This window comes from Sebastes fasciatus, chromosome 12 (genome assembly GCF_043250625.1).
Source record: "Sebastes fasciatus isolate fSebFas1 chromosome 12, fSebFas1.pri, whole genome shotgun sequence".
Taxonomy (NCBI): domain Eukaryota; kingdom Metazoa; phylum Chordata; class Actinopteri; order Perciformes; family Sebastidae; genus Sebastes; species Sebastes fasciatus.
In genome coordinates this window covers 21,719,178-21,746,766 of record NC_133806.1, presented here as the reverse complement: position 1 = coordinate 21,746,766, position 27,589 = coordinate 21,719,178, and the positions used below count along the sequence as shown (strand labels likewise).

Below are 27,589 nucleotides of genomic sequence, written 5' to 3'. Positions count from 1 at the left end.
GCTGCCATGTATAACAGACCGTTGCTATGGACGCAGTTCTGATGTCAGACCATTTTTGTGTCAAATTATTGATCTCTTAAGGAAGTTGCTTCACATCGAGGTCCACAGCCCTGTCTGGGGTTTAATTCACAACAATGACCGGCTTGCTGCACATTATCCTTTACATGTTACGCTTATATCCGCTGAGGTAATGGATGTGTGCCCATTTCCTCGAAAGGCTGGATTTACTCAACACATACAAAAGTCCATCAAGTCAAAGCTACAAACTCTGGTCAACATCATCGCTACAAGCCTTGGGGGCCTCAGCAACCATTAGCTGCTTCCACGATTAGATCTACTACAGGAAATAGATTTAGACACTTGTCCATCCATTTATAATCAGGTTGTGCCAGTGTGGCGGCTTATTTGATCCATGTGTATGAGCTGCAGAAAGGGTTCCTGCGGTGGGAGTTAGAAAAGAGGAATTCCTGCAAACCGCCACTGATTCGGAGCAATTGTAGCCTGTTGGCTCAGCAACAGCAGCAGCCAAAGTAATCTTCCCTCTGGCTTTATTTATTGTTTTACTGCTCAACCATACAGTTACTGGTTTCATGTCTTTCTTATCCATGCAAACAATCTAACGAAATGTTGGATCAGACATGAATGAATGCAGTGTAGGGGGAAATAAACAGAGGACTTAAATGTGTTATGTCATGTTTAACCAATTGATAAATATCACTAAAATATGGCGCTGAACTACTTGAAGAGATGAATCGATTTACAGATGACTGAAATTAAATTACTGAAAGGTTTATTTTAATAACTGCACGTTATTTTCCCATTTATCAGTGCTTGTACTGTAACAAGTAATGTACCCAAATGGATTAGTGAGAATGAATAAGGATGAATTCACAGAGGAGCCGGTCTCATACATCAGAATAATCCAGCTATTCAAGTAAACTTGGCTGTAGCTGCAGAGGTACAAATGCTGCTGAGCTGAGACAAGTGTGATCTGGCAGGCATGTATGAATATATACGTGTATGTACTGTAGAGTGTGTGCGCGCCAGCATAGAAAAACGCATCTCACTCCAAAACTAACACAATTACACCATCAAATAAAGCACATATGGCTTGTATTGAAAAAGCCTTGCATGAGTTTGCTCTGGTCTTTGTTTCAGTCTTGAGATGTGCTAAGATTTAAGTTCTGGGTGGGCCGCTTCATGTACTGCACTCAATACACTGTCACTCAACAAAGTCGAAGTGGGACATATGGTTGAGATAGACAAGCTTATTTTATTGATTGACAGCCCTGCGTGTCTGAGCGGTAATGGCAGGACCCCTGCTGTTTCTTTCAAAGAAGAAAGGCTTCAAAACATATTTTCTGTAATCTAAGATTAAACTACAAACATGGGAATGTTGGCTATTGGTATTGAGACATTTCCAACAGTATCAGGCCTTGTACTGACTGGCACAGCTGGATGGTTTGTAAGAGTTTGGAACAGATTGCCAGAGCAAAACTGTAGCAGATGCAAACTTTACAGTAAAACAGTCATTAATAGTCCAAGACAGGATTTGCTGGAACTGTGTCTATTTAGGACAGGATAGTAACAGTGGCGATAACAGACTGCCTCAAGTCTGAGGCCGAAAGGAAGATGAGGTAGCCTGGAAAACTGATATAGGCTCTTCCAAAATGACCACCTCTTTCAGCCCAAGGGTGCTTCACATCCAGTCTGTAGGATGGAGTGGGCTGCTGTTGAAAAGGCTCTTTGTTTGTAAGATGGGGCGTTACTTACTCACCACTAACTTGTTTCCTTTTATCATCTAATCGGGATGGGGGCTGTTTTGTCCCTGGAGGTAGAGGTTTGGATCAGCATGATCATATTAGGAGTGAAATGTATAATAAATGAGACTCATGGCCAGTCTTGTCGGATTATTATTTTCAATGTATTCGCTTCCAGTTGCAAAGTGACCCGGCCTCTTTTGCCTCACGAAGAGTTAAAATCTGATTGAAGTTTGAAATGTGACGTCATGAGTAGTGTTGTCACGACACTGAAATTTCTAACTTCGATATAATACCTTGAAAAATATCGATATTCTATACCGTTTTCAATACCACAGGGAAAACAACACAAAATTGAGGGCATAGAATTTTAGACTTTTATTAAAAGATAAATAGCGGTGTGTGTGTCAACTCGCTGTCTGAGAGAAGAAAGAGCAGAAAGTGCTGCTGAGTACCCGTATATTGATACTTTGATATTTTTGACAGACTAATCTTGAGGCTCTTCAGCCTGTTTGAGAAATCCAGCCTTACTGGCCCGTTACAGTTGGGGTGCTTTGTCTTCCCCAGTTGGGAACATGTGATAGACACTAATTATGTGCTGAAGTTTTTTGCAGAAGAAGAAATGATCTATGAACTAACCGTCACTCCTGGCTCTCCTCGGTCTCCTCTGGCTCCCCTTATGCCTGGACCGCCCTGAAACACAGGCCAAAAACACACACTGTTAAAAACAGCACATAGTCAGTGTTTGCACCTAGAGAGAGAGAGTAATGGCTAAGAAACACGCCTCTGCAAAAATATGTATCCCTCAGTCTCCCTTTCCAACATGGAAATTGGAGTTCATTTTAGAATACTAATAAAAGTGGAACTGTGCAGGTCTTTGTGAATATGAATGGATTATGAATTTGATGGAGAAGAGGCCAACGCTGATCTGTGCTGTAAACTGCCCCTCTGAGCTCTGCACTTTATCACGCTGCATCTGTAAGTAAGTCTGGAGCTGTAAACCTCGGGTTGACCTTAATAGCCAGAAGGGTTATCCGGGGGACGAACTACACACACATCTGCTAATGATCGTCTCATTTGCGATACATCCTCTTCCTATGTTTGCTTAAATAGGCCTCCCCTGGGAACGAGGCAGTGACTAGGTAGTTCCTACAGTATTTAGCTGAGGGGAGGGGGTGTTTACAAGAAGGGTGAGGAATATGAGAGGAGACACACAGATGTGGTAAAACCGACCAAACTGTTGACCGAAGTCGGAAGTTTGACGGTTTGCTTTACCATTCAGGAGTTATTAGCTTATACCCCATCAGCATCCATCTACAGTGGAGTGGTGCTGGGATGGATCGCTTAACGGGCCAGTATGGAGAGAAGGAAGGACTACAGTATCCAACAACTCTATGGATTACATATGGTATGTGAAAATCGAAATAAGGTAGACTTTTAAAAGGCAGAGCATATCCTTTAAATTATCCTTCTGGCAGCAAAAAGACAAAATTAAACTTTAAAATTCAAGTTAGGATAAACACAGTGTTATTCAAAATGATTGTGTTCGTCAATATAGCGATTTGTCTCTGCAGGTTGTTTTTAATGGATTTTTGCAAACAATGTGAGCCCATGACTTGTTGGAGGTCGCGCAAACCTGCAGAGAAACTAGAATTAGCTTCCAAAAGCAGCAATACAAATAATTGTGTTAGGATTTTGCATGGGCTTTTAATGGTGATAGAAAAAAAAGAAAACTGCTATTATCATTTAACTGAGCAATTTGATGCCAAAAGGAAAATTTTACATTTTTTAAACAACGCTTGGATCTCGAACAGCATGGGCACAATTCAATCTTAACAAACGGAGATGGCAGGCAGCGCCAGTCTTGTTTTCCTTAATGTCAGATTGATTGCTGAGTGATGTTCGGTATTGAGCTGAGTCTGTGCCAAATCAGGCGGCACAGATTGCAATTCAGTTAGGGCAATCAATATTATTTCAAACATGACTCAAAGATTTGCAAAACTGAAGAGGTCTGCTGCTGTGCGAGACAGGAAAAGACATGCGTCTGACAGTGAACACAAACACATAAATTACTCTCAGGAAGGAAAAACGGTAGAGCAGACTTCTGATATAGCCGTAATTCAGATTGCCAAAATACACTACATACTGTATATATTCTGTTCAATACCAAGACTTTCTGAAGAGGAATAAAAGGAATGTTTTGAGCTCTAATAATCTATATAATCAGATGACAACTACTATAGTTCTTAATCCCTTTTAATAATTATTTGCTCTCCAGCTCATTTGCCTTCCGGTTGTCTATTCATGGCAGTATGCTGTGTGTTTAGAAACTGCACCAGGTATCCCCATAGATCCAGGTATTTATTTGGCTTTCTTCACACTCCTCGGTTCATCAGAGTGAGCAAAGTCTCAGCAGCACAACAACAAATGTTTATACTGGAAGTCTCTGTTTTCACAGTCTGTTAGGATTGTGAATGTTTTGCTGTTTGTAGGAAGCCTTTCTTCCACAGGGGATGCAATACATTTATTGTGTTAACAACCATTATATTATGTTAACAAGGGGAATGGCACTGCTTCTTCATCCTTCCTCAAAACCCTGCTGACTACAGCATGCAGTTTTAGCACAAAAGTGGCTATGATTTCACCATTAAACCGTTCATCAACGCCCATATGCTGCAGTTAAATTGTGATTTAGGAAGGCCATTCAGTGCCGGCAAGAGAAACAGACACAGACAGAAAGATAGACACAGGCGCAAAGAGAGAGAGAGGCTTATATGTGATAATAAAAAAAAGAGAAAGAGAAAAGAGCCTCAGGCGTTTTGATCAAGCGGAGGTAAAAGAGAAAACAGAGAAAAAGAAGAAACAGAAAGACAATGAAGAGTTGAAAGCTTTACAGTACTGCTATTGATCTGGTTTGGAGAGAGAGTGAAATAGAGAAAAGGTGAAAAGAGATGGAGCCGACAGAAGTCAATGCACACCATAGAGAGCGGAGAGATATGAAAAAACAACAGAAAAGAAGCCTTTACTTTTTTTTTTTTAAAGTCTTAAATATATATATTTTTTTCTGAGAACAAGTCAAAAGATAAAAGCATGAGATTAAACTTCATGACAATGTTTTCAAATTAAGCTCAACTACCAGTAGTTCTTGAACTTATCTTAAGGGAAGTTTTGGTGGCACATTTTTCATGGCTTAGCTGACATTTGCCTGTAATATGTGTTTTCTGGATGAAACATTGAAATGTTAATGAGGAACAAAGACAAAAACAAAGACGTAGAAAACAAGAATGGAGGCCGTGGCCTGTGGACATAACCCTACAGAAGAGTAAGTGGCTCTGGCTCGTCGGACAGGGATGGAAATTGGGGGGATTGTAATCGGCTGTGATAAATGGAATCACCATATAATTACTTTTTTCAAACTATACTGGTGTTGATCCACACCCCTCTTATGCCCTTTGCTACCCAAGAGACAGAGACAAAGAGAGAGAACTAAAGAAGGGAGAGAAAATGAGAGAAAACGATATAGAGGCAGGGGAAAGGAGAGCGAGAGGAATGGAAAATGCAGAGTGGGAGATAGAGAGAGAGAGAAAAAGAAGAGAGAATATAGACAAAAGTCTCCGGCTGTAAATGAGCTCATTTACTTGCTCTCATCTCTCAGCCTCTATCAGGTTTTACCTGCTACTACGTGAGAGGAATACAGCTTCTCCACAAGCTTATCCCTGCTCTCTCTCTCTAACATACTGCCACCACAATGAAAACGCTCCATGATTTGCAATTCTACATTTCACAGGTTTCATTAAAATCATTAATAAGTCTTCAGCCAAGCGACTAACTGTGTATGAATAATAAATAGATTGCTTATAAATGCACTTGACCTTTTTGATATAGTGTGACTTTGTGGTGATGGACACTGTTGGTCAGGTGTAGATTAGTCACTGCCATTAACTTTTGTATCTTTCAACTTTATAAAAAAAAAAATCTTTACACTATCATATTTTGTATTTTTGGATTGTGTGAATAAATTATGTTTCTATGTTTTCTTTTTTATATTCGCAGATCAGCTTACCCCAAATCCCCCCTGAACTGAGCTGGATTACATTGATTTCATGTCACTATTGAGAGTATAAACACTTCTGGAATAAATACAAACTTTTTAATGAAAATCAAGACAGTGAATAACTGAAGTAAATAAAAGTCAGTTAATGAATGCATTGAGATATTTGTACCATAAATAACAGTATATAAAAGAGACAGAGCAGAACAAACAAAAGCAGAGAGAAGGAAGGAACCATTTATAAAGACTTCCACACAGATCATCTGATGAATGATAGAAAAATACACTGAAAAAGATGGTCATTGTACTGGATTGGGCACAAGATTGAAAGAATAAATAACCGAATGAATGAATGAATGAATGAATGAGTGAGTTCTTACTGGGGGTCCGGAAGGTCCTGGAGGTCCTTTGCTGTCCTGAGAGCAGGTACAGGCATGAGGCATGGAGGGGCACTGCTCCTCAACTCTCTGAAAACACATAAATACAACGTACAGTCGTACAGTGCACTTGATCTGTATTCAGGCAAGACATGAGCTGCATCATTTAAAACTTCACCTACATACACCTAGAGCTTGCCAGCAAACAAGATAATGATGGTAAGACATGCTCATCGTTCAGGTCTCTGGATCAGGTCTTTGACTCCCACTGTCTGAGCTGGCCGTACAAAACAAATCAATGTTTGCTTGGTCCGCTTGACTACTAATAACTATTTGATCAAAACAACACTTTAAGAAACTGCACTTGTGTTGAAAGTAGGGCTGTCAATTGATTCAAATATTTAATTGTGATTAATTGCATGATTGTCCATAGTTAATAGATTAATCCCAAATTAATCGCACATTTTTTATTTGTTCAAAATGTACCTTAAAGGGAGATTTGTCCAGTACTTCATACTCTTATCAACATGGGAGTGGGCCAACATGCTTGCTTTATGCAAATGTATGTACATATTTATTATTGGAAATCAATTAACAACACACAACAATGACAAATAGTGTCCAGAAACCCTCACAGGTACTGCATTTAGCATAGAAAAATATGCTCAAATCATAACATGGCAAACTGCAGCCCAACAGGCAACAACAGCTGTCAGTGTGTCAGTGTGTCAGTGTGCTGACTTGACTATGACTTGCCCCAAACTGCATGTGATTATCATAAAGTGGGCATGTCTGTAAAGGGGAGACTCGTGGGTACCCACAGAACCCATTTTTATTCACATATCTGGAGGTCAGAGAAAAGGGGACCCCTTTGAAAATGGCCATGACAGTTTTTCCCCACCAAAATTTAGGCGGGGAAGTTTGGAGCGTTATTTAGCCTCCTTTGCAGCAAGCCAGTATGACATGGTTGGTACTGATGGATTCCTTAGGTTTTTTACTTTAATATGATACCAGTATCTGAAACTGGTATCATAGCATCTGTAAACTGAGCCCGCTACAACCTAAAAATCGCAAGTTGCTTTAATGCGTTAAAGAAATTAGTGGCGTTATAACGAATTTGCGTTATCGCGTTAACTTTGACAGCCCAAGATGAAAGTTACAATTATACAGAGTTTATGGGATTGTGTTATACCGGTGGTGTTTCTAATATAATGGGACCCTCGTGTATGTGGGGTGGACGAAAAATTCAATACTATCAATAACTGTCCGAACACTTAACACAAAATTGAATCAAAACTTTTCTGATCGCTCCGATTGTCAATAAAAGAGTCTCAAAAACATTGCTTTGATGGATTTTAACAGATTTCAGAGGTGTACCTATCTGTATGTGGTGTTGGTATACATTATGCCTGGGGTGTTAATTGAAAATTTGTGCTCTTCTACAGGCACGCTCAGACAACATTGGTCATTAGGTGCATTTCGATCACATAAATGAAATTACGCACCTGACCACAGGCACTACTAGCGACGAGATTTCTTTGCCAGTGCTAACAGCCATTCATACAGATTACAAGTAATTTGGTTTTAATTCTGGCTTTATCATTCTGGTTTCATATAACTGTAACCACAATTATCACTCTAATATCTAAGGCTGTAATATTCAAAGCCCTAAACTACTGCACACTCAGAGAGGGGAGGCAGTAAAACGACATATTAAAGTGTGTGGGCATGTGTGTGTGTGTGTGTGTGCGTGTGCGTGTGTGTGTGTGTGTGTGCGTGCGTGCGTGCGTATGTGTGTGCGTGTGTGTGTGTGTGTGAGAGAAAGTGTATGCATGTGTTAAGTTTCTTACCAATGCTGGCAGCTCGCAGCACTTATCTCTACTCGCCCAGGATGTACTGCAGATGATGTCAAACATCTGGAGCTGGAACTGTAAATACACACACACACATGCATTAGTACACTTACACACAGACAAACCAATTCCATTAATCCTGCAATTACAATATTATCAGTTAACACGTTTCAAAATGTAGAAGTAAAACAGAGGCAGCATTACAAATGGAATATTAACCGTGGTGTTTTGAAATGATGTGGTTTTGTGGTGTTTCTGTGTCGATAAGAAACAAGAACACGGACAGCTTGGCTGCTCTAATGAGCAGCTGAAAAGTCCTGGGAGATATGTGAAGTCTTGCTGATAACTTCAACAAATAAAATTAATGTTAGGGAGGCTCCACTAGTCTTAAACTATAGAACGGGCTATAAATTAGGTCATGGGCTTGTGTCTGATTCAAAGTTTATCATCACCCATGAAGAAATAGCCCGCTGACATATACAGTTTTTCATTCATTTCATCAGAGCAGTTTCTTATATCTACATTTCTAACCATCCAGAAACCCGCCGTTTCATTACCCAAACCTTCAACACAGATCTATATCAAATGTAATACACATATACATCCCAGACTCAATGTAAACTATGGAAAACTCCCATTTAGACTTAATGACTGTGAGACTGTTTTATCTAGGAAACACATGATTGCAGTCCTGATGAGATTCTGGCGACTAGTGGAAAACTGGGCGATAACTGTTTGTTTCAGTTACACAATTATAATATAAGAGAAGGCTTCTATATGGAAACAGTGACTACATTAACATGCACACTAATAATCCACTACTATGCTGAATATGACAATATTCTGAATTTGAGTCGGGTCACAGCATATTCCGTTTGGATATTCTGAATTAGGCCTATTCTGAATGAAACATTTTCCGATAAAGACGTGGTCATGCCGATTTTATTCAGGTTTTAGGAGCATTCTTTGGACAGGTATACAGCGCATTCAAAATATACCTCTCAATTGTATTTTTTACGTCAGTTTGTGACACACAACCTCTTGCCTGTTTACTGCCAGCTCTGTGCGTTGTACACAAATCAACTAGCCGACAGTTTGCAGAGATGCATGCCCAACAGAAAATATCACATTTCTGGTCGTAAAGAGAAACGCACCTACTTTTAAACATTATGGAAGACTTGGATATCAAAAGGTTTTTGGATATGCGCAGATATCGCAACGCTGACCTTTTCAAGAAGGTGGTTGTATGAAAGAGGGCGGCTGTGTTCGCACGGTCGAACAAGACCGCCACCGGTTACGTTAATTGGAGTAGGCACGGCTGCATATGGAATATGTAAACAGCTTAGCAGGAATATTGTCTTTTTATTGTTGTAATAAGGACAAAAAAACTGCAATGTACCTGGGTTAGTAAAGTTTCATCGTCACTTAAGTACAGATAAGTCCATGTTGGCCTTAGTTTAGAAAGGTGCAGAAGTTCCAAGTTTAAATGCAGCCAGTGGACTCTGTCAGTTCATCTCTGTCAAATGTCATATCTAAAAATGTATGACAATAAATGGAAATTTGAGTTAAATGTTTTAATTCCTAGAGAGTAAAGTCATGCCCGGCAGCCAGTTTGAAACAGTCTTATCCTGGTGATTATCGTCCTTCTATTATGGCACCACAGTTGGTCTTAAATTTAAAAAAGCCGGGCCGTCTCAGTCAAACTACAACTAACGTTGAGACCCAAAAGATACAGACTTACTGTGATCAGTTTGGGGTTTTGACCCAGATTCATAGAATTGCTGACTGAAATTTTATAATGAAAAAAGTCCCGATTGTCATTATATGATTTAATTTATTCATGCTGATGTACTCTCACTTTTGTAATCCTCTAAATCAATCTGAAAATCCACAGACTCAGCTGTTATTTTAAACGGGCACAACAAAAAACAAAGTCGTTATTCAATTAAAGACTTACAGACGGTAAAATAGAATAAACTGACGTCAAGCAAAGCTACCGTTATGGTTTCATTTTCTCACAGATTACTTTCTGCAAAGACCTTTCCAAACATGACAGGCACAACATATTTTTGAATCAATAACCATTACCAGCCAGCGAAAGACAATCTGGTGTTAAGTGAAGAAAATGTCACCTGTTTTCTTTATTTCCCTTCATTAAAACTTCTTCATGCAGCATTTTCCAGCTGATAATTTTCCTTGGATCAGCTAAGAAGCATAAATTTACAGTACTCCCAGAAGCACAGGATATCTCACCTTCTCTCCTGCCTGCGGGTGCCAAAAGGTTTTCGAGTGCTTGGGTTACTTAATGGGTAGGGCACAGCTAACAAAGTATATGTAAAGCACTTTGTACATTTCCATTTGCAATAAATAAAACAAACTCGTCCTGAGTGACTCACTAAAATGTTTTGGGATATTAATGGCTATTGGATATTATAGGCCACAGTGGTTGCTGACCGATCATTATAATCAATGCACACGGGACAATTATAACAGCCAGGTTTGATTTAAGCTGAATTTCTCTTATTCTCCCTTTAATTGTGGTATAAACCATAAAGACCTGCCGTTGGAGGAAAATTTAAAGACATGTATTAATTTCAATGAATATGTGGAAACAGATTGTGAAATAAATTCTGCCGTGTTGCTCTAACTAGAAGATGTCTTGATTACCCCGAACCTGCCATATACTACTGCCCTGATAACCTTCTTATACTTCCTGTCTGGAGGACACCTATCAGTGGGAACCCTGAACATACAGGTATGCAATCTTATCACGTAACAATGATGCAGACAAGAATTCATACTGACTGGAGCAGAGCTGTCCCGTCTGCCTCTGGACTGAACCATCCTCCCGAGGATCTCCACTCCATCGGTGGTGATGTTACCAGCAGCACTGACGGACTTCTCCCCGACCACAGAACAATCTAACACCACCTTCACAAACGTCTTGCTGATGGTTACATGGAGCTGTATGGGAGAGAGAGAGAGAGAGAGAGAGAGAGAGAGAGAGAGAGAGAGAGAGAGAGAGAGAGAGAGAGAGAGAGAGAACAAGGTGCATAAGATTGAAGTATTTCCCAAACTACAGCTACATCTAACACCTGTGGAGCAGATAACATGTGACAATGTCTTTTGTTTTGAGCCACACATCTTGAGATTATGATAAAACAGCAATGGTTCAAAGAGATACAGATGGGCTGTTTGTATTATTTTAGCTAGGGATGCACCGATTGGATCATTACTGATACCGATAACTGGGCTTTGGGTGTCGGCCGATACCGAGTACTGATCCAATACCGAGTACTGGTTCTGATACCAGTGTTTAATTAATAAGCTGTATGCCTCACTGTGAGGAAGTGACTGGGATCATTCTTGTATGTGTAAGGCGACATCAGGCTTAACTTAAACATTATTTTCCTAACTTTGTAAAACAAAATGTAACAAATACATAGGTATAAATTTATTGAATTGTTATTTATTTATTCTTCATTGACTAATTACAATGACGATGGGTTCCTTTCCTTGTGTGGGATTTTTATAAACGTAGGTTAAAAGCATCTACAGTAAGCACACAAATTGGCCCCGTCCATTCAGGGTACCTGTGAGCTCAAACTGCCTCCTTAGAGGAAACCGCTGCCAGCGCCGTGAACTGTGAAATTCAACTGGTCACATGGTTAATGAGCAAAGAGGGCTGCATCCTGGCGAAGGATAGTAATAAAATAGACTATTAGCACCCACGTATTTCACCATTATGGGAGGTTTTCTATCACTCTTTCACACCCTCAATAAAAAAACACATCCACATGGTTCTCAGCAGGAAACCGGTGGTTTGCCTACTCCGGGTAGGGAATGAGTCCTTACCCCAAGTGAAGGAGTTTAAGTATCTCGGGGTCTTGTTCGCGAGTGAGGGGACGATGGAACGTGAGATTGGTCGGAGAATCGGAGCAGCAGGGGCGGTATTGCATTCGCTTTACCGCACCGTTGTGACGAAAAGAGAGCTGAGCCGGAAGGCAAAGCTCTCGATCTACCGTTCAATCTTCGTTCCTACTCTCACCTATGGTCATGAGGGTTGGGTCATGACCGAAAGAACGAGGTCGCGGGTGCAAGCGGCCGAAATGGGTTTCCTCAGGAGGGTGGCTGGCGTCTCCCTTAGAGATAGGGTAAGAAGCTCAGTCATCCGTGAGGGACTCGGAGTAGAGTCCTTGCTCCTTTGCGTCGAAAGGAGCCAGTTGAGGTGGTTCGGGCATCTAGCACGGATGCCTCCTGGGCGCCTCCCTTGGGAGGTGTTCCAGGCACGACCAGCTGGGAGGAGACCACGGGGAAGACCCAGGACTAGGTGGAGAGATTATATCTCTACTCTGGCCTGGGAACGCCTCGGGATCCCCCAGTCAGAGCTGGTTAATGTGGCCCGGGAAAGGGAAGTTTGGGGTCCCCTGCTGGAGCTGTTGCCCCCGCGACCCGATCCCGGATAAGCGGTTGAAGATGGATGGATGGATCCACTGTAAGTTATAGGAACACGAATGCATGTGTGCAGCGTACAGTATACACTCTACACGTGCACATACAGTAACAAGGTGCAGCTGACGTGAAGTTACACAAAGTTCATATTCAAGTGTCAGGGCCCATTCCTTGGACGGCTGCTTTATAATGACTTTCTGTTCTCAACCTCCATTCTGCACACTTCAATGGGCATGTGGCATGTGGCATGTGTGTGTGTGTGTGTGTGTGTGTGGGTGGGTGTTGTACTTGTGTGATATAAAAGAAGATGAAAATCCTCTAAGGTGCAGGCATTTTGTCGGTATTTTGTGTCATTTAGTGGTTGCAGGTAAGGCCTAGGGCATTGTCTAAGGTATATAAATGTATATGTTTCTGTGTGTGTGTGTGTGCGTGTGTGTGTGCGCGTGTGTGCGTGTGTGTGTGTGTGTTAAAGATGGCAGTCACTCTGCTTCAGGCTATCTGGTTCCTCCATTTACTCCAGCAGTGACTCAGACTTATTTTCAGTCTGGAGGAAGTTTATTCTTGAAAATTGACTATTTGAACCGTTCCTCTGTTCTCACATTTGAGCTATATGAAATAGCAGCAGACATCAGGAGAGACTGCAAAACTGTTTTTTGGAGGGCTTCATTCTCACAGGTTAGCATAGTATACCCAGAACTCTAATCGCTAATATTTGGAAATAACTTGTTTTCAGTACATGCAAGTCAAATGTACTTCTTTTGAAAAATGTTTTGTACACTAAAAGTTGACATGCATATGAAAACATCATATAGACATATTTTTTTCACACCATATTTCCACATATATGAACATTTACAGGTTGTGAACACGATACAAGCAGCCTCTGTATTTTGGGAACGTGTCTCCAGTCAGCTATTAAGTAATTGTCCACAAACTGCTCTTTTAACGTGTAAACAAAGTTAGCTTCTTCTCCCCGTGTGTGTCTGACTTCCTATTCAATCCAACAAAACAAACAAACAAAAAGCCCGGACCACAAAAAAACGAGGATAGAATATAAAAACTATGAGTAGCATAATGTTTTTCACTCTGTGCTGCTCCTGGCAGGTCAGATGGCTGGCTGGAAACTACAGGAACCATCCACAGCTCTTATAATCCTACTGCCAGCACAAGATGAATTAGCCTCTCAGACATACACAGTCTAATATTTTCTAATGTGACTGCTGTCTTACACATCAACCGTATCATTCTTGAATATAAAGTACCTCATTTGTTTGCGTCTCTGACAGCAGATGTTTATTTTTTCTTTATCAGAATTCTTTTTCCTTATCATTTTTTCTGACAAATGACTTTGTATTTTCCAAACCACTGACAGAGCAACATTATCTTTGTGATGTTGCACATACAGTATGACTTTGTATATTAATAATCTCGCAAATTGAATAACAACTCTGTTGTACTTTGATAGCAAAACCCCCCAAAACGCTGAGCTATCACATTATCTCTACTGAATATAAATGTCAAAACTAGGAAAAAAAATCAATAGCAAGAGAAAAAACAAAAGTGTTCTTAATGCAAAATTTTAGACAACTTGTTTTATGGTCTGGGCGCATTTATCGTTCAACGAATAATTGCTTTACGTAATAAGAAAAATTAAAACCAAAGTGTTTGAAAGCATATTTTATGGCAGACTCCAAGAGATGAAAGAGCAAAGTTTATAAAGTAAAGTATTCCAATGATCACCATCCTAACAACAAAACATGAAAGAAGAGGAGAAGGAAGAAGAGAAGAGCAGAAGAGAGTGGAAGTGGAGGATGAAACTGGGGAGAAACATAAAGAAATATGAGGTTGACTCAGCAACTTAATTTCACCTCTTGGTAACTTCTAAACACTAAATGAAGAAGTGTCTCTGATATAATGATGATGGAACTGGAAAATTGGCACGCGGACAAATATATACACTCACACACTTAGATTGTTATGGCAGTTTTTAAACATGCTGTGTGAGATAATGTGGGTTGAAGTAGATGAGGCTATCAGTATTTCTGCTGACTCAGCCGTCTCTGACCTGCACTTAAAAATGTGTGTGTGCATGCTTGCTTATGCATGCTTGAAAGAGTGTGTGTGTGTGAGCGTGTGTGTGTGCATTCATTGTGCTTTTTGTATGTGAATGGCTGCTTGTAAAGCTTATAGGATTTTTTTGAGCATGTATACTGTATATTTTGAGCGTTTACATCCATGCAGTTACGTACAGTACTGTCTGCACTTACTCATATTGTACACACACACACAGGCAATGAGAGTTTTCTCATTTCCTGTCCTCTCTAGTCAGCAATATTTGCGCAATCGACCCTAAAATGCTGCTTTCAATTCAGTGGATAAAACTAATTATCCATAAACTGCTCTTTTAACTTTTAAACTAAGTTTGCTTCTTCTGCCTGCGTTTTTCTGACTTCCTAGTAAAGGGAATTTTTTCAACCTGGACCGTATTTTCCCATCTTTTTGTGTCTAAGTGTCTTATGAGGACAACATTTTTAAAATTTGGTCCAGTATTGAGGGAGAACGCTGCAGCCAACGGGCTGTAATGTAATCCTATCAGGCAATTGCACACAGTCAATGTACGTCCACTAAAAGTGCTTGTTTTTGCCACTGACAGGTTCACATTGTTATTATAAGTGTCTGACAACATTCTTACTGCATGAAAAGTGGGATTTTCGTCTATTATTATACTATTTAGGTCGCGTACAGTTCATGGTTCGGTGCACCTCGGTTTACCACCTGCAAAAGGTGTTCTGTCTGACGGCCTCATCCACATTGTTGAACTCATCTAAAATATTCAGCCATGACATTGAAAATCATTTAGATAAGCACTATGCTTTCTGTACTCCAACAGACTCCAACACAACAAGATCTGACAGCACTCCTCTCTCCAATTCTCACTCCTTTCTGTGAGACTTTTCTACCGTTGTCTCCCGGCAACAAGTCGCATGACACAATAAAAAAAACAAGCGCACGCCATATAACCGCCACGCCCCAAGAAAAATATTAATTCAGCTCATGTACAGTATTTCCCTCCCAGTGATCCAGTATATACCTTCAGTATTTTGTCACTGTCTAATTCCTCCCACCTCATCCGTCTCCTGAAGCCCAAATCCAAATAAACTGGACAAGTTTATTGTCCTTTCTTATCATAATGAAATTGCAGTTGAATACAAACAAGCTCAGTTACAAAATTTGACAAAAACGTTTGAGGTTGACCTCATAAAAATATTCCAAAGGCACACATTTTACACATTTCACTTTGCAATGTGTGCATCTATCTGGATTAATCATCAAGCTGATCCAACCACCATATTACTTTGTCTCTTCTTTTCCTTCTACAAAGCTTCAGTCGTCCCAAATCTCGCCCTCCCTCAGACACAACACATTTATTTATAGTTGCTGCTCTTGTTTCTCCATTATCACTTCTTCTCCTCTCCAAGAAGCTTCCAACATTGGTGGAAACAGCTTTATAATAATAATTTATTGGCGAAATAATAAGCTGTGAATTTTGAATCTCACTCTGTGAAACACTGTGGATTACTGCTAGAAAGCTCCAGAAGCACTGGTGCAAATGTCCTGGGTGGGGTGTAAATTTTTACAGCGCACAAGGACAGCTTTAAGTGCTCTCTAATATTTTTAATGTGAGGTCTTTAATCATTTTGAGAGATACAGAAATGGTGTTTATACACTTGTGGAGTAAATTATGGCTCTGAGCAATATGTGAGTTATACTGAAGATGGATTTCACTTCTACTTTCTATGTCTACCGACTCTCTGTTTGTCTCTGTATTTTTCTGTCTGTATTCCTCTTTGTGTCTCAAGCTCAATGTCAAATTTATTTCTTCCTCTGCTCTTTTCTGTTTTCTGTAATCTCTCAGTTTGTGTGTCTGTGTGTGCGCTTCGCTGAGCGGTGACAGATCCTGCTGGGTATTCCTGCTTTCACACAAGGTGTCTTCATATGGTAATCCCTTTATAACCAACACACAAACATGCACACGCACACGGACGCTCCTCTTATTCACTTGTCATCCTGTCTAAGCGGAGACGAACACTTCCTCTGGCCAGGCAGTCTTCTGCATCTGTTCCCTCTCTCAACATTGTCATGTTCTCCAGCAGACAGACGGAAAACAATGGAGAAGACAAAAAGGCAGAGAGAATGATGGACAGCTACTCCCTGACATTTTGAGAATTGAGATTAAGAAAGGCAGAGAGCTGGTGGGCTGGTGTTGGTCTGTTTTCAGCAAGAGCTACAGGAAATAAAGTACACAACAGCTGCTCTACAGCAAGAAAATATTGTCTATAAAGACTGGACTCCACTAATGTTCAAGTTATGTTTCCATCCATTTGTCAAACACTCTTTAAAATGAAACAAAATAATACACGTCCATTTCCATCAGCCCTGCTGAAAAACGCCTCCTGAACAGTTTGGTTAATTCAAAGAACACGTCCGCTAAGACAAAAGAATTGATCATTATTCTGCAAGTTGTTATTATTTTGTTTCGGCTAATGTGGATATTACATGCCGAAGTGTTTTGCAATGTGAATTTGTCATTCACTGGGCCTGTTGAGGCCAAACCAATGTCATTATTTATTCAGTTGAGGCATTTGCATTCCTATTTATTCCATCATTTATTTTTTCACAAAACCCTTTCTCGTCTCAAGTGAGCAGAAAATTGGCTTTTATTGAAGGAATGTCATAAAAATTTGCCACTTCCATTCAGCCTGACTAATTTGACACAACATAATTTACATACATATTTTTGGACAAAGTCCCAGTGATTGAGGGAAATATAAAATGTCTTTGTCAGAGAATCAGTTGGGAGGACAAACTAATATCTTCTCTAGAGCTTTAAAGATTAATCGATTAGTTGTCAACTATTAAATTAATCGCCAACTACTGATTATTTTTTTTTTACGATGATTGTTTTTGATAATCGTATAATTAGTATGAGTACATTTTAAAGAAAAAAAAGTCAAAATTCTCTGATTCCAGCTTCTTAAATGTGAAAATTATCTGTTTTCTTCACTCCTCTATGACAGTAAACTGAATATCTTTGAGTTGTGGACAAAATAAGACATTTGAGGACGTCATCTTGGGCTTTGGGTAAACACTGTATGACATTTTTCACCAATTTCTGACATTTTATAGACCAAACAATGAATCAATTAATCAAGAAAATAATCAGCAGATTAATCGACAATGAAAATAATCATTAGTTGCAGCCCTAATCTTCTCTGGTGGTCCAGTCTGAGGTCACCAGGGAAAAGTATAGTAATAACAAAACCATGGAAAGAACCAAACCTACCACAGATTGTTGCCTTTTGTAATGATGTCCGTACAGTGTGTCTGTAGATGCAATAAATTCTGTGGCAATCAAAACCTGATCTATATTGTGTAATGTGACTGTTGTACATACATGTCATGTATGTGGCATTGATTACATTTTGGCAAAAGGGCTATGGGATCATTAATTATTCTACTGACCAGTAAATAAGAAACTGTCAAAACTAATGACAAATATCCCCTATAACTTCATCATGGGAAACCACAGATGAGGTCTTGAAGGGTGATGAAATGTGCAGTTTCAATCCCACTCCATACACTCCACTAGTTTAAAAAATAATAAAATGAGTGTAGAGAGAGCAGTGGAGCGTGGGAGAGAGAGAGACAGAAGAGGGAGGAGGGCTATCATCACCTGCACACACACACTCATCAAAGCGGTGTTGACGGGTCAAGAGGAAAAATCCAGCCCGAGAACCACTGGAAAACCACCCAACAGGCTCCAGCACTTCAAAAACATCAAAATATAGTCTATCTCCCTTATTTTTACTCTTTCTCAGTGGCGTGTCAGAAAGCTTCCTGCTCGGCATTTGTTTGAAAAACTACCACCTGATTTTTTAATCAAAATGATTGCCGTTGAAGTGGTTCAAGTTCTAATGGACTTTAACAACCCAGGAGAACAGACTGGTATTACACTTTTTACAATACAGTTATTACATTACAATGGGTTTTCTTTAAAACTGCTTACATATTCTGACCAACAGCTCAAAACCTCTACCTATATAATAATGATATGAAACAGAAGCAATCGTATCAGCACAAAACTAGATGCTAATGTATTTTTTTTTCCTTTATAGTATTTTTTTAGCCCACATATGTTAGAGACTAACCTTGTGGAAGCTGCCATGGAAGATTTTTTTGATTTCAGTTCCTTCAAAGGTGACGGTCTGGAAGTCTCCTTTGTAGTCATAGTTGAAGAACGTCAAGGTCTTTCCAGAGTCTGTAAGAGGACAGAAAGATAAACAGAGTAGGCGGTGAGGAAAGATAGAAAAGGTTGATGTTCACATCAAGTAGAAACTTTTTTTTTTGTACACACTATTGTCTCGTGTCTCCTGTTAACAGACTCCAATAAAGATCTGGTTTGTTACAACAGTGAACTTACATGGACTGGACAATATTAGCAACGAACAACTTGATCTTTGCGTTACTCTGCTGTTTGTCTGCATTCAGAAAATTAGATTCATTTTACCGTTGAAAGAATACAAACTTCATCAGATGTCATTTTGACTGATAAATGTAATAATTCCATTTCATTGTGATATAGGCATAAGATCCCTGTCGTCGTTAATTAGCAAAACCTTGTAATATCATTTTGTATCAAGTTCCTTTTTTTCTTCTTTTTTAGAGTGCAAGACTATAACATCCTACCTATTATTCTAATAATATATGTGATATTAGAGGCAATCAGACCATGTCAATGAAATCTAAGCTCTGAGATTGTCACACTATTGCTTCGGTCTCTGTAAAATAAAATGTGCAAAGCAGAAAATTGAGTCATTGGATCACTGTGTGCTGATTACTTTGTTGCTGTATAATCTCTGACATGGCACAAAAAGTACAAATAATGGTGGTACAACTTTTGTTAAATGACTGTGAGCTTATTTCAAACCTCTGGACCAATTTACTGGACAGTAGTCAACGGTTGTGGCTATTTTCATTACAAGTGTGCTATGCCATCATCAACAAGTTTCCTTGCTTTTGTCTTAAATTTCAGCCCATGTATCATTTCTCCACAAGTTCAGGATTCTTCTGAACAGCCAACTATACTATATACCCAAAATCACGATTCAATGTTTTCACCCTTTTCTTGCTGCTTAGCTGCATCAGGGTCAACAAGGAAAGCAGAACCAAACAAAATGACTTTTCCCCTGCAACTTCCTCCAGCTACTCCTGGGGTTCCTAAAATCCTCCAATCCAGCTGGTAATATAATCTCCCCAGCAGGTCAGAGGTCTGCCCTGGGTCTCCTCCAAGTCAGTGTCCGAAACCCCTCTAAAGGTTGACGCCTGGGGTGTGTTCACCCAGTGTGCAGTGTTTCTGTAACATCGCTTATCACAGTCGGATACAAACAGAGCCACTGCCCCATGGTCAATCTTATGACACCATCATCCCATCTGCTTTGGCCTCAAAAATACTGGCTTTATATGAAATTGTGATCTCTACTTAGAAACTCAAAAGCACACAAGGATCAGCACCTCTAAAACGGAGGTTGTGGTGCTTTCCCAGAGTAATCCCATTCAAGACAGGGTAAATAAAGGAAGCCTTCCGCAAACAGAAGTGCTCTGTCATCTCTCAACAATGATTGAGGATCGAAAGGTTAGATGAAAACGTTGCACATTTGAAGGTACATTATATTGGATTTTAAAAGTAGTGTTTTATCTCCGGCAGCACTTTGAAAAATCTGCTGCATTATGCACTCTTGCAGATTATTTGGAGTCAGTGGGACTGCAGGAGCTTCAGCACACGTCTCCTGTTTGAGTTTGTCAAACTGCGATGTGTTATGATGCAGGTGAGACAAAGAAATGATAAGCAACAACACAAGTGATTCAAACTTACTGTCCAGGATTAGTCCCACCAATGGCTCGTTGTCATTGTTGAGGATTTCCCACAATGCAAAGGGCTCCTGCGGGGTCTCAGGAAGTAGGCGGAGCATCATAGAAATGGTGTAGTCCGACGGTAAACCTTCAGGGTGGAGGTACCTGGTACACACATGAAAGAACAGGCAAACACACACACGCACACACACAGACACAGGTAGATAGTGAGCATAGTTGTGCCCCCAAGGCAAGTATCCACTAGGTGTCTTTTTCAAAGTGCCATTGTCTCTTTTCAGCTCTTGTGAATGCTTTTAGAGTGCTTTCAGCTGCCTTAGACTGTCTTCGAGTGCCAGCTTCTTTTTGATCTCAGAGCCGAGCCTTTTTTGTGCAGCTGCCTTCGAGCACTTCAGGTTAAAATTATCTCAGCTTCGACTTTTCAGAGGGCTCGTCATTGTCACTTTTCACAAACTGAACAATCACAGAGCAGGAGGCTGTAGTTAAAGCTGCTCTACGGCAAAAACTAAGGAAAAAAAAGCTCCAATATGACAACTTCAGAGAAAGAAAGATATTACGGGACCACATTTGAAGCCATTGAACCCTACCTATAAGTGTTCGTATGCATGAGTTTTATACTAGGTAAATGTTAACACCTCTAACCTGCACCTGCAAGCGAAGAGACATTTTTCGGTTCATTTGTTTCCAGCTGGGAATCCTCGAAATTACTTGTGGTCATGGTCTATATCTGCAATTTGAAACCCATTTGAAATGCACAAGATGAAATCCTAATCAAACCTGAAGACATGACCTTTAATCTTTTATTGATACTTACCGATTGGGCATGGTCTAATCACAATAGATGCTATAATAGCTCCTATAAGTGTGTAACTGTGTGAGCAATGAAAAGTAAAAACTATTCAAAGAGATATACAGTAGGATCTTCAGTGTATTTCCATATGTGGGAAGCAGACCATCAATCATAGCCTGAGTATATATTTGCGGCAGTTTCTCTGTTGCTCTGGTCGGGACACACACAGAGTCTGTTCAATGGGAAACTACAGGGCATTAAATGTGCAGTAAATGTTAATTAGTGTACCTATCTACAGTATGTGTTTTGCTTTTTGGATATACTGTGGAGCCTCGCAGTAGCTGGTGAAATGCTATGACAATTTTTATACGTGACACCGGAGATACAGTTTGTACAGGTTGTGATTATTTAAAAAGAAAAAAACATCATATAGTTGAGCTTTGAGGCCCTAAAAGAGAATGAAACTGCCAATTTGCGTTTGCTTTTTGTGTTAATTGGCAGTAGGAATTGCAGGGATTAGTGGAAACTGCATGTTTCAAATATTACTTTCATAATCTGCTCCTTTTTATTGCAGAAATTCCGCGATTAAAAATGCTTCTAAGTTTTGAAAAAAGTTTTAAAACAAACTATCTTACAGAAACATACAGTGTATTTACATTAATTCACCAGATAAATGTGTGCCATCTAGACTCTGGCAACCACATATGGAAATATAGTCTTTCTTTAATATTATTTCTACAATGACAGTGACAGGCTCAAATTCTACAATCTTCAAGACCACTATTTGTGGTTATTAGCATTGGGGGCAAGTACTAGCAGATATAAGACAGCCCAGGTGTTATGAGTGGGACTTGAACCCTTGTGTCCTAAAAGATAGTCCAAAACAAAGATAAAGGAAAGATCTTTGACACATTTTCTTTCATGTTTGCTGCCAAGTGGTTTGATTTTAAACCAGAAAGTTGGGAGATTTTCATTAGCAGGACTGTTAAATAGCTGTAGGACCTTGTGTGAACTGCTGGCTGATAATTCAAAGTCCTCTGGTGTTTGTGTTCCACTGACAGTCACCACTCCCCATGTCCGGAGGAAGAAGGGAGAGTCGCTTAGCAAGCAAACATAGATGGATAAACAGCGGAGTATAGGATCAAAATATCTCTTATGAAACACAGGAGAAGTTTTACGTTAAAGAGTTGTTACCTGGATTGAGCATGAACTGTATAAAAGAAGATGTATGTCTTAGAGAAAGAAAAATAAATGGTGACCACTTTTGATTATATTTGTGATTTATAAATGAATGTGTCCGTGTGTTGTGATGATTCTTTTGTGAGACTGATTCATCTTATTTATAACCTCTTGTATTTGTTATGTGTTCACAGGCGTCTCTTCAACAGTGATCTTGATGAACAAATAAACCTGTCACTGAACAAACCGTCACCTCCAACTCTGTCGGCCACTTATTTCGTATTCCGATGTAAGGCAAGTCTGTGAATGTAAAACAGTGACCTGATCAATGGTTTCTTTGCCTGCTTCGGGATTACCGTTGGTAAACAGGTTTTTGGATAACAGAAAAAAAGAAAAAAACATCAATGAGAACAGCTAAATAGTGTGTTCGTTTATAACAGAACACAAAGTGACTATGAAGAGTAGGAGGCGAGAGAATGGAGGTGTAATGAAGCACAGTAACCCGTGAAAATCCAACTCATCAGATGACAGCTATGATGCACAGTTTTTTTTGCTTGCAAACTGAAACAGAATTTCTAGAGCACGATTTAAAGAGTGCTTTTCTAAATAGAAGTCAGTTTAACATGTACTGTAAACCATGTTTTCAGTGGACATACTCACTTGGTGGGCTGTGACACCAGGGCGTCACGGTGTAATCTGTAACAGGGGAAGCTGTTGAATGAACCCGGCTCCAGAGAAACTCCAGGTATGGTGCTGTACTCCTTCTCTACGAGGCCAAACTTCTCCATCATACGGAAACCTGCAACAGACAAATCATCATTACCTTCATCCTCATCACGATCAACATCCTCCTCCTCAATGTGATCACTGTAATTACAATCATTACCGCCACCACACTGCACCCTCATTATGTTATTACCATCATCATAATTGTCTTTTTTATCAAGGTTTGATGCACTGGTTGGACCTGTGTGACCGTTGTTGTACAGTATGTTATGTATTTTTCCTTACCTGCCATTGTGTTACCACTCATCAAAACAGACGGACAAGCTGAAACACAGAAAAGAGTCTGTTAGTTCATCTTTCATTTTTCTAATTCTCTTATTTTCTTCAGCCTTTTTTAGAGTCCTTTCTTGACTTTTCCCATCTGGTTCTCTTATCCTTTGTGTTTTAAACACAATGTGTGTTACTCACTGGCGGTGGCAGCCTCGCAGACAAAAGTAATGAGCTGTTCTTCTATTTTCTTCACAGCGTCCAAATCGTCCACGAAGAACACGTGTCTATCGCTGGGCTTGCTGGCAATATTCACCAGCTCCCCATAGTCCGCATCCGCAAAGCCAATGGCAAAGATGATATAGCCTGAGAATGGAGTCAAACAAGAGAACTCGTTACAAGTTTAAAGTCAGTGGAAAGGATTAAGTGGAGTAATGTAACACATTGTTGGATTTATGGGTTTCAAACCAATGGTTGAAGAGTCTGATAGCCTATAACAGTAAAATGTGACATACAGTACATAAAACATCCAAAGGCAAAACCACCCCAAGCAAGCATTAAAAAATGTTTTTGCAATTGAGGAAGTTTTATTGAATTTTGCCGTTTCTATACGGCTTTTTTAATGAGATACTTCAAAATGTGAATAAAAATATGTGAACGGAAACACGTTGCCCGTCAATGAATCACATACTGTACATCAAGTGTCAATCACTTTTTTTCAGAACTTTAACAAACTACCAATGGTTTTATTTCTGTGAATGGTCTATAAAACACCAACCGTCCATCTGCATCTCCTTGGACACTTTGTTGACATCATCTTGCGAACGTCCATCAGTGAGAACAACCAGGACCTTAGGAACGCCCCGTCTAGCTCCGGCCTCTGGGGTGAAAATAGACTCCTTCACATGTTTGATGGCCCGACCTGACGGAAGTCAAAGGGAAACCTCTTTATTTGGCAACCATACCAGTATTTCTGCATGTTTTAGCCCATGTATGCATTTCTATTTGACATTTATGCCATCTGTTTTTTGAAGATGTTGTGTTTATTTCTACTTTCCAAGTCTGTTAATTTGTGTAAAACTGTAAAATGAAGTTAAATCAGATAATTAATCACAGTACACATTGTGTATGCTTTTTTTGTCAGTATTTAGCTATGTTATACATACGAAGCATAGTGTTAGTTCAAGCAAAGCACTGAAGCTATACACTTGTAATATCTGATTGGCATCATCATTTCCAATACACTTCACAATCATTGGCTCATTCACAGCTGTGTGGCTGGTAACGTCCAATCATATTCATGTCTGTGCACAGCAGACATTTAACCCTGAAACTTCTCACTGTTACTCTGCTGATTACGTTCATGCCTGCACCATTTGCTGACACAGCTCCCTCCACCAACCTCCTCCTTATGTGATATTTCGTATTGTTGATTTAACTAAGATTTAATGTTCATGTATGTTTATTAAGGGAGGATTAGCTCTCTCAGCAGGATCCTCGTTGCTGCTCAGATTGTTTGAGAGCTCCCTCAAACAGCAGAGCCTTTTCTGCCAAATCTCTATAAACATTTGCTACAAATGGTCAATTCCATGAAGTGTCTTTGACTAAACTATAGCAACTCTGAGAAAAATAAATGCTGCTATGTGATTTTTTTGTGATTATCTAACATTTTCAAGTCTCTGCAAAACTGTTCTCATGTTGTAGTGAAATTAATGTTAACAAATAGCTGCCTTGAAGGAATAGCACAATAAAAACATGAAACAGTACAGCAGCAATACAACACATACATTCATAGTAAAAAATAAAAATGCAAAACCACTAGTATGTTCCTTTATGTGGTGCTTAGACCCTCTTTACACCACTCTTAGCACCATGATATGAAGCTTCATTTCTTCATTGATACAACATTTTGGAACAAAAGTATAAATGCTTGGCAAACCAAACTTATTGAAAGCCCGGATGTCTTCATTAACAGTCTAAAAGAAATCCTCTCCTCCACCTGGAGTACGGGTGTGAATGCTTGTGACCTTTCCTAAAATTTTAATGTACTTGCTAATTCGAAAAAGTATTCTTTATTCTTCCACCGACATTAATAAAATACATTTCAAGCCCATAATTATGACACGACAATAAGTGACCTAAAAGCTCATGCAACCAGATTCAGGCAGAGTTTCCATTAGCATTTAAAATGTGCCAGAAGGCCGACAATGTCCGATGTATTTCAATGAGACCTGAACACTAAGAGATGAGACAAAGATGGAAATGTCAAAATCCAGTCCGTCAAAAAGTTAAAATTAGATGAACCTTTGACAGTGTGCATGCCACCCGCTAATGGATTTAATCAGTCACAAAAATCTGTCTAGACAGCTTTAAAAGGCGGCCACAACAAAGCAGCCGTGGTATCAGCGGATTTAATGAAGCCTTATATATCACTGTGTTTCAAAACAACACAAAATACGTGAAGTTCTGTAAAATACAAAACAAGTCAGGTCATTAGCAAGGTTAAAGGTCAAAAGCATTGTGCTCAATTAGACTGTATTTTTATTATACTTCTATTGATCTATTTTGCTTCAGACGGCGTGAAGACAAAAGACAAAGTGAAGTGACCTTGACTACTGTTGAAACATGAACCCTAAACAGATGAAGGATGGTCATTATTGTTATTCAGCCACAAATTACAAGGTATAGTCACTTATAATAACAGGAGAAATTGACATGCTGTTGTCCTTCATGGCTTTAAATGATCAAAGCTGTTAAAGACGTCACACATACTGAATATGGGCAACAATGTGTGTGAAAATATACTCACTTTGTGCAACCGATGAGCACAGTCCTCCGATTATAACCACACACAGGTAGGTCATTTTTATTTAATGCCAGTTTTTGCATACTGTCCATCACGATTTGCATTAATACTTCAAAAAGATCATCTACTCATCTCCACCTGACCTTTATATAATTAAAAGGACAATCACTGCCATTAATCCTCTTAACTCCCTCTGTCCTTTAACACTCTCTCCTCTCTTGAGTGTCTGAGTTATTAAGAGAGGTGCTGAGTATCAGGGAACTTTGCAATAAAAACAATAGCATCAAATGGCCCTTTAAGTTGTATGGTGTCTCTGTCTCCCAATTTCTGACCAAATCAAACCCCTCAGACCACATCACCACCTCCTCCTCCTCCTGTTTTTTTTCACACAGCTGTCAGTGGTGACAAATGATGTAGTGCTTGGCCCGTAAAGTGTTGTGTTGTCACATACAGTATCTGCCAGAGATACATCTGTTTCTACACTGTCCTCTGATCACGCTGGGCGAGACCGGAATTACAGCAGCTAGCCAGGCATGAAGTGAGACACGGGACAGAGCAGAGGAGACGCCGGCGGGGGATGAGACAGAGGAGGGGCTGGGTGGGTGGTGGGAGACGAAGGGAAGGGCAGGTAAGAAAAAAAACAGGAACATGTCAGTGGATCTTGGGCTCAAAAGCCCATCAATCAGTGATCCATCACTTTTTGTGTGAGAAGTAATCCATATCAGTTTGGATTGGGCCTCCTGTCTGGCTACAGTTTACCAGTTTTCTCGCTGTCAGGTAAACAATAGGAGGAAACAAAAGTATGAAAGCATCTTGATAAATTGTAAATTGAAAGTTAATTAAACTTTAGTTAATAGTTATTTTACTATTAACAAACAATGAAATGATAATAATGTATACAATTTATTAGTAATGCTATAATTCATGTTATTTTATCATTTATTTGTGTAATATGCAATAATTAGTTTATAAATTATATATTGTATCACAGCTGATAAGAGACGATAACAATTATAATCTGATTACAATAGTAAACTATTTATCAGTTTATTGTTGCATACATTATAACATTTTATATACTATATTAAGTATTTGTAAGTGATAGCCAAATAATTTGTAAACCTTTTAGAAATTGCTTTTAAAACATCTATAAACATAAAATAGATAGATGGACCAGAAACCAATTATTAACCACTGATAAAATATTAACCATCTATACCAATAATGTTTATAGATGCTTTTATTACCCCTTTAACAAGATATTATAATCATCATTTGCAACTTTATAGTAGCCATCCAAATAATGTTTATAGACGTTTTACAAATGAGTTCTTAAAGGTTTATAAATCATTTGGTAATCATTAACTAAATACTTAATAACAGTATATCAAATGTTAAA

General features: G+C 39.4%; 1 protein-coding gene across 2 annotated transcripts in view; it reads right to left on the bottom strand.

The window, feature by feature from the left end:
• col14a1a (collagen, type XIV, alpha 1a) overlaps positions 1–27,589 on the bottom strand; it is a 152,782-nt gene that overhangs the window by 33,901 nt on the left and 91,292 nt on the right. For both annotated transcript variants that reach the window (XM_074654161.1, XM_074654162.1), the window contains exons 28-37: positions 24,163–24,306; positions 23,586–23,750; positions 23,403–23,441; positions 23,052–23,190; positions 20,427–20,569; positions 18,703–18,812; positions 10,847–11,005; positions 8,039–8,116; positions 6,192–6,278; positions 2,400–2,453 (exon numbers count right to left, since the gene is read on the bottom strand). In XM_074654161.1, the coding sequence (XP_074510262.1) occupies positions 2,400–2,453; positions 6,192–6,278; positions 8,039–8,116; positions 10,847–11,005; positions 18,703–18,812; positions 20,427–20,569; positions 23,052–23,190; positions 23,403–23,441; positions 23,586–23,750; positions 24,163–24,306 (1,118 nt within the window). The remainder of the gene's footprint in view (positions 1–2,399; positions 2,454–6,191; positions 6,279–8,038; positions 8,117–10,846; positions 11,006–18,702; positions 18,813–20,426; positions 20,570–23,051; positions 23,191–23,402; positions 23,442–23,585; positions 23,751–24,162; positions 24,307–27,589) is intronic.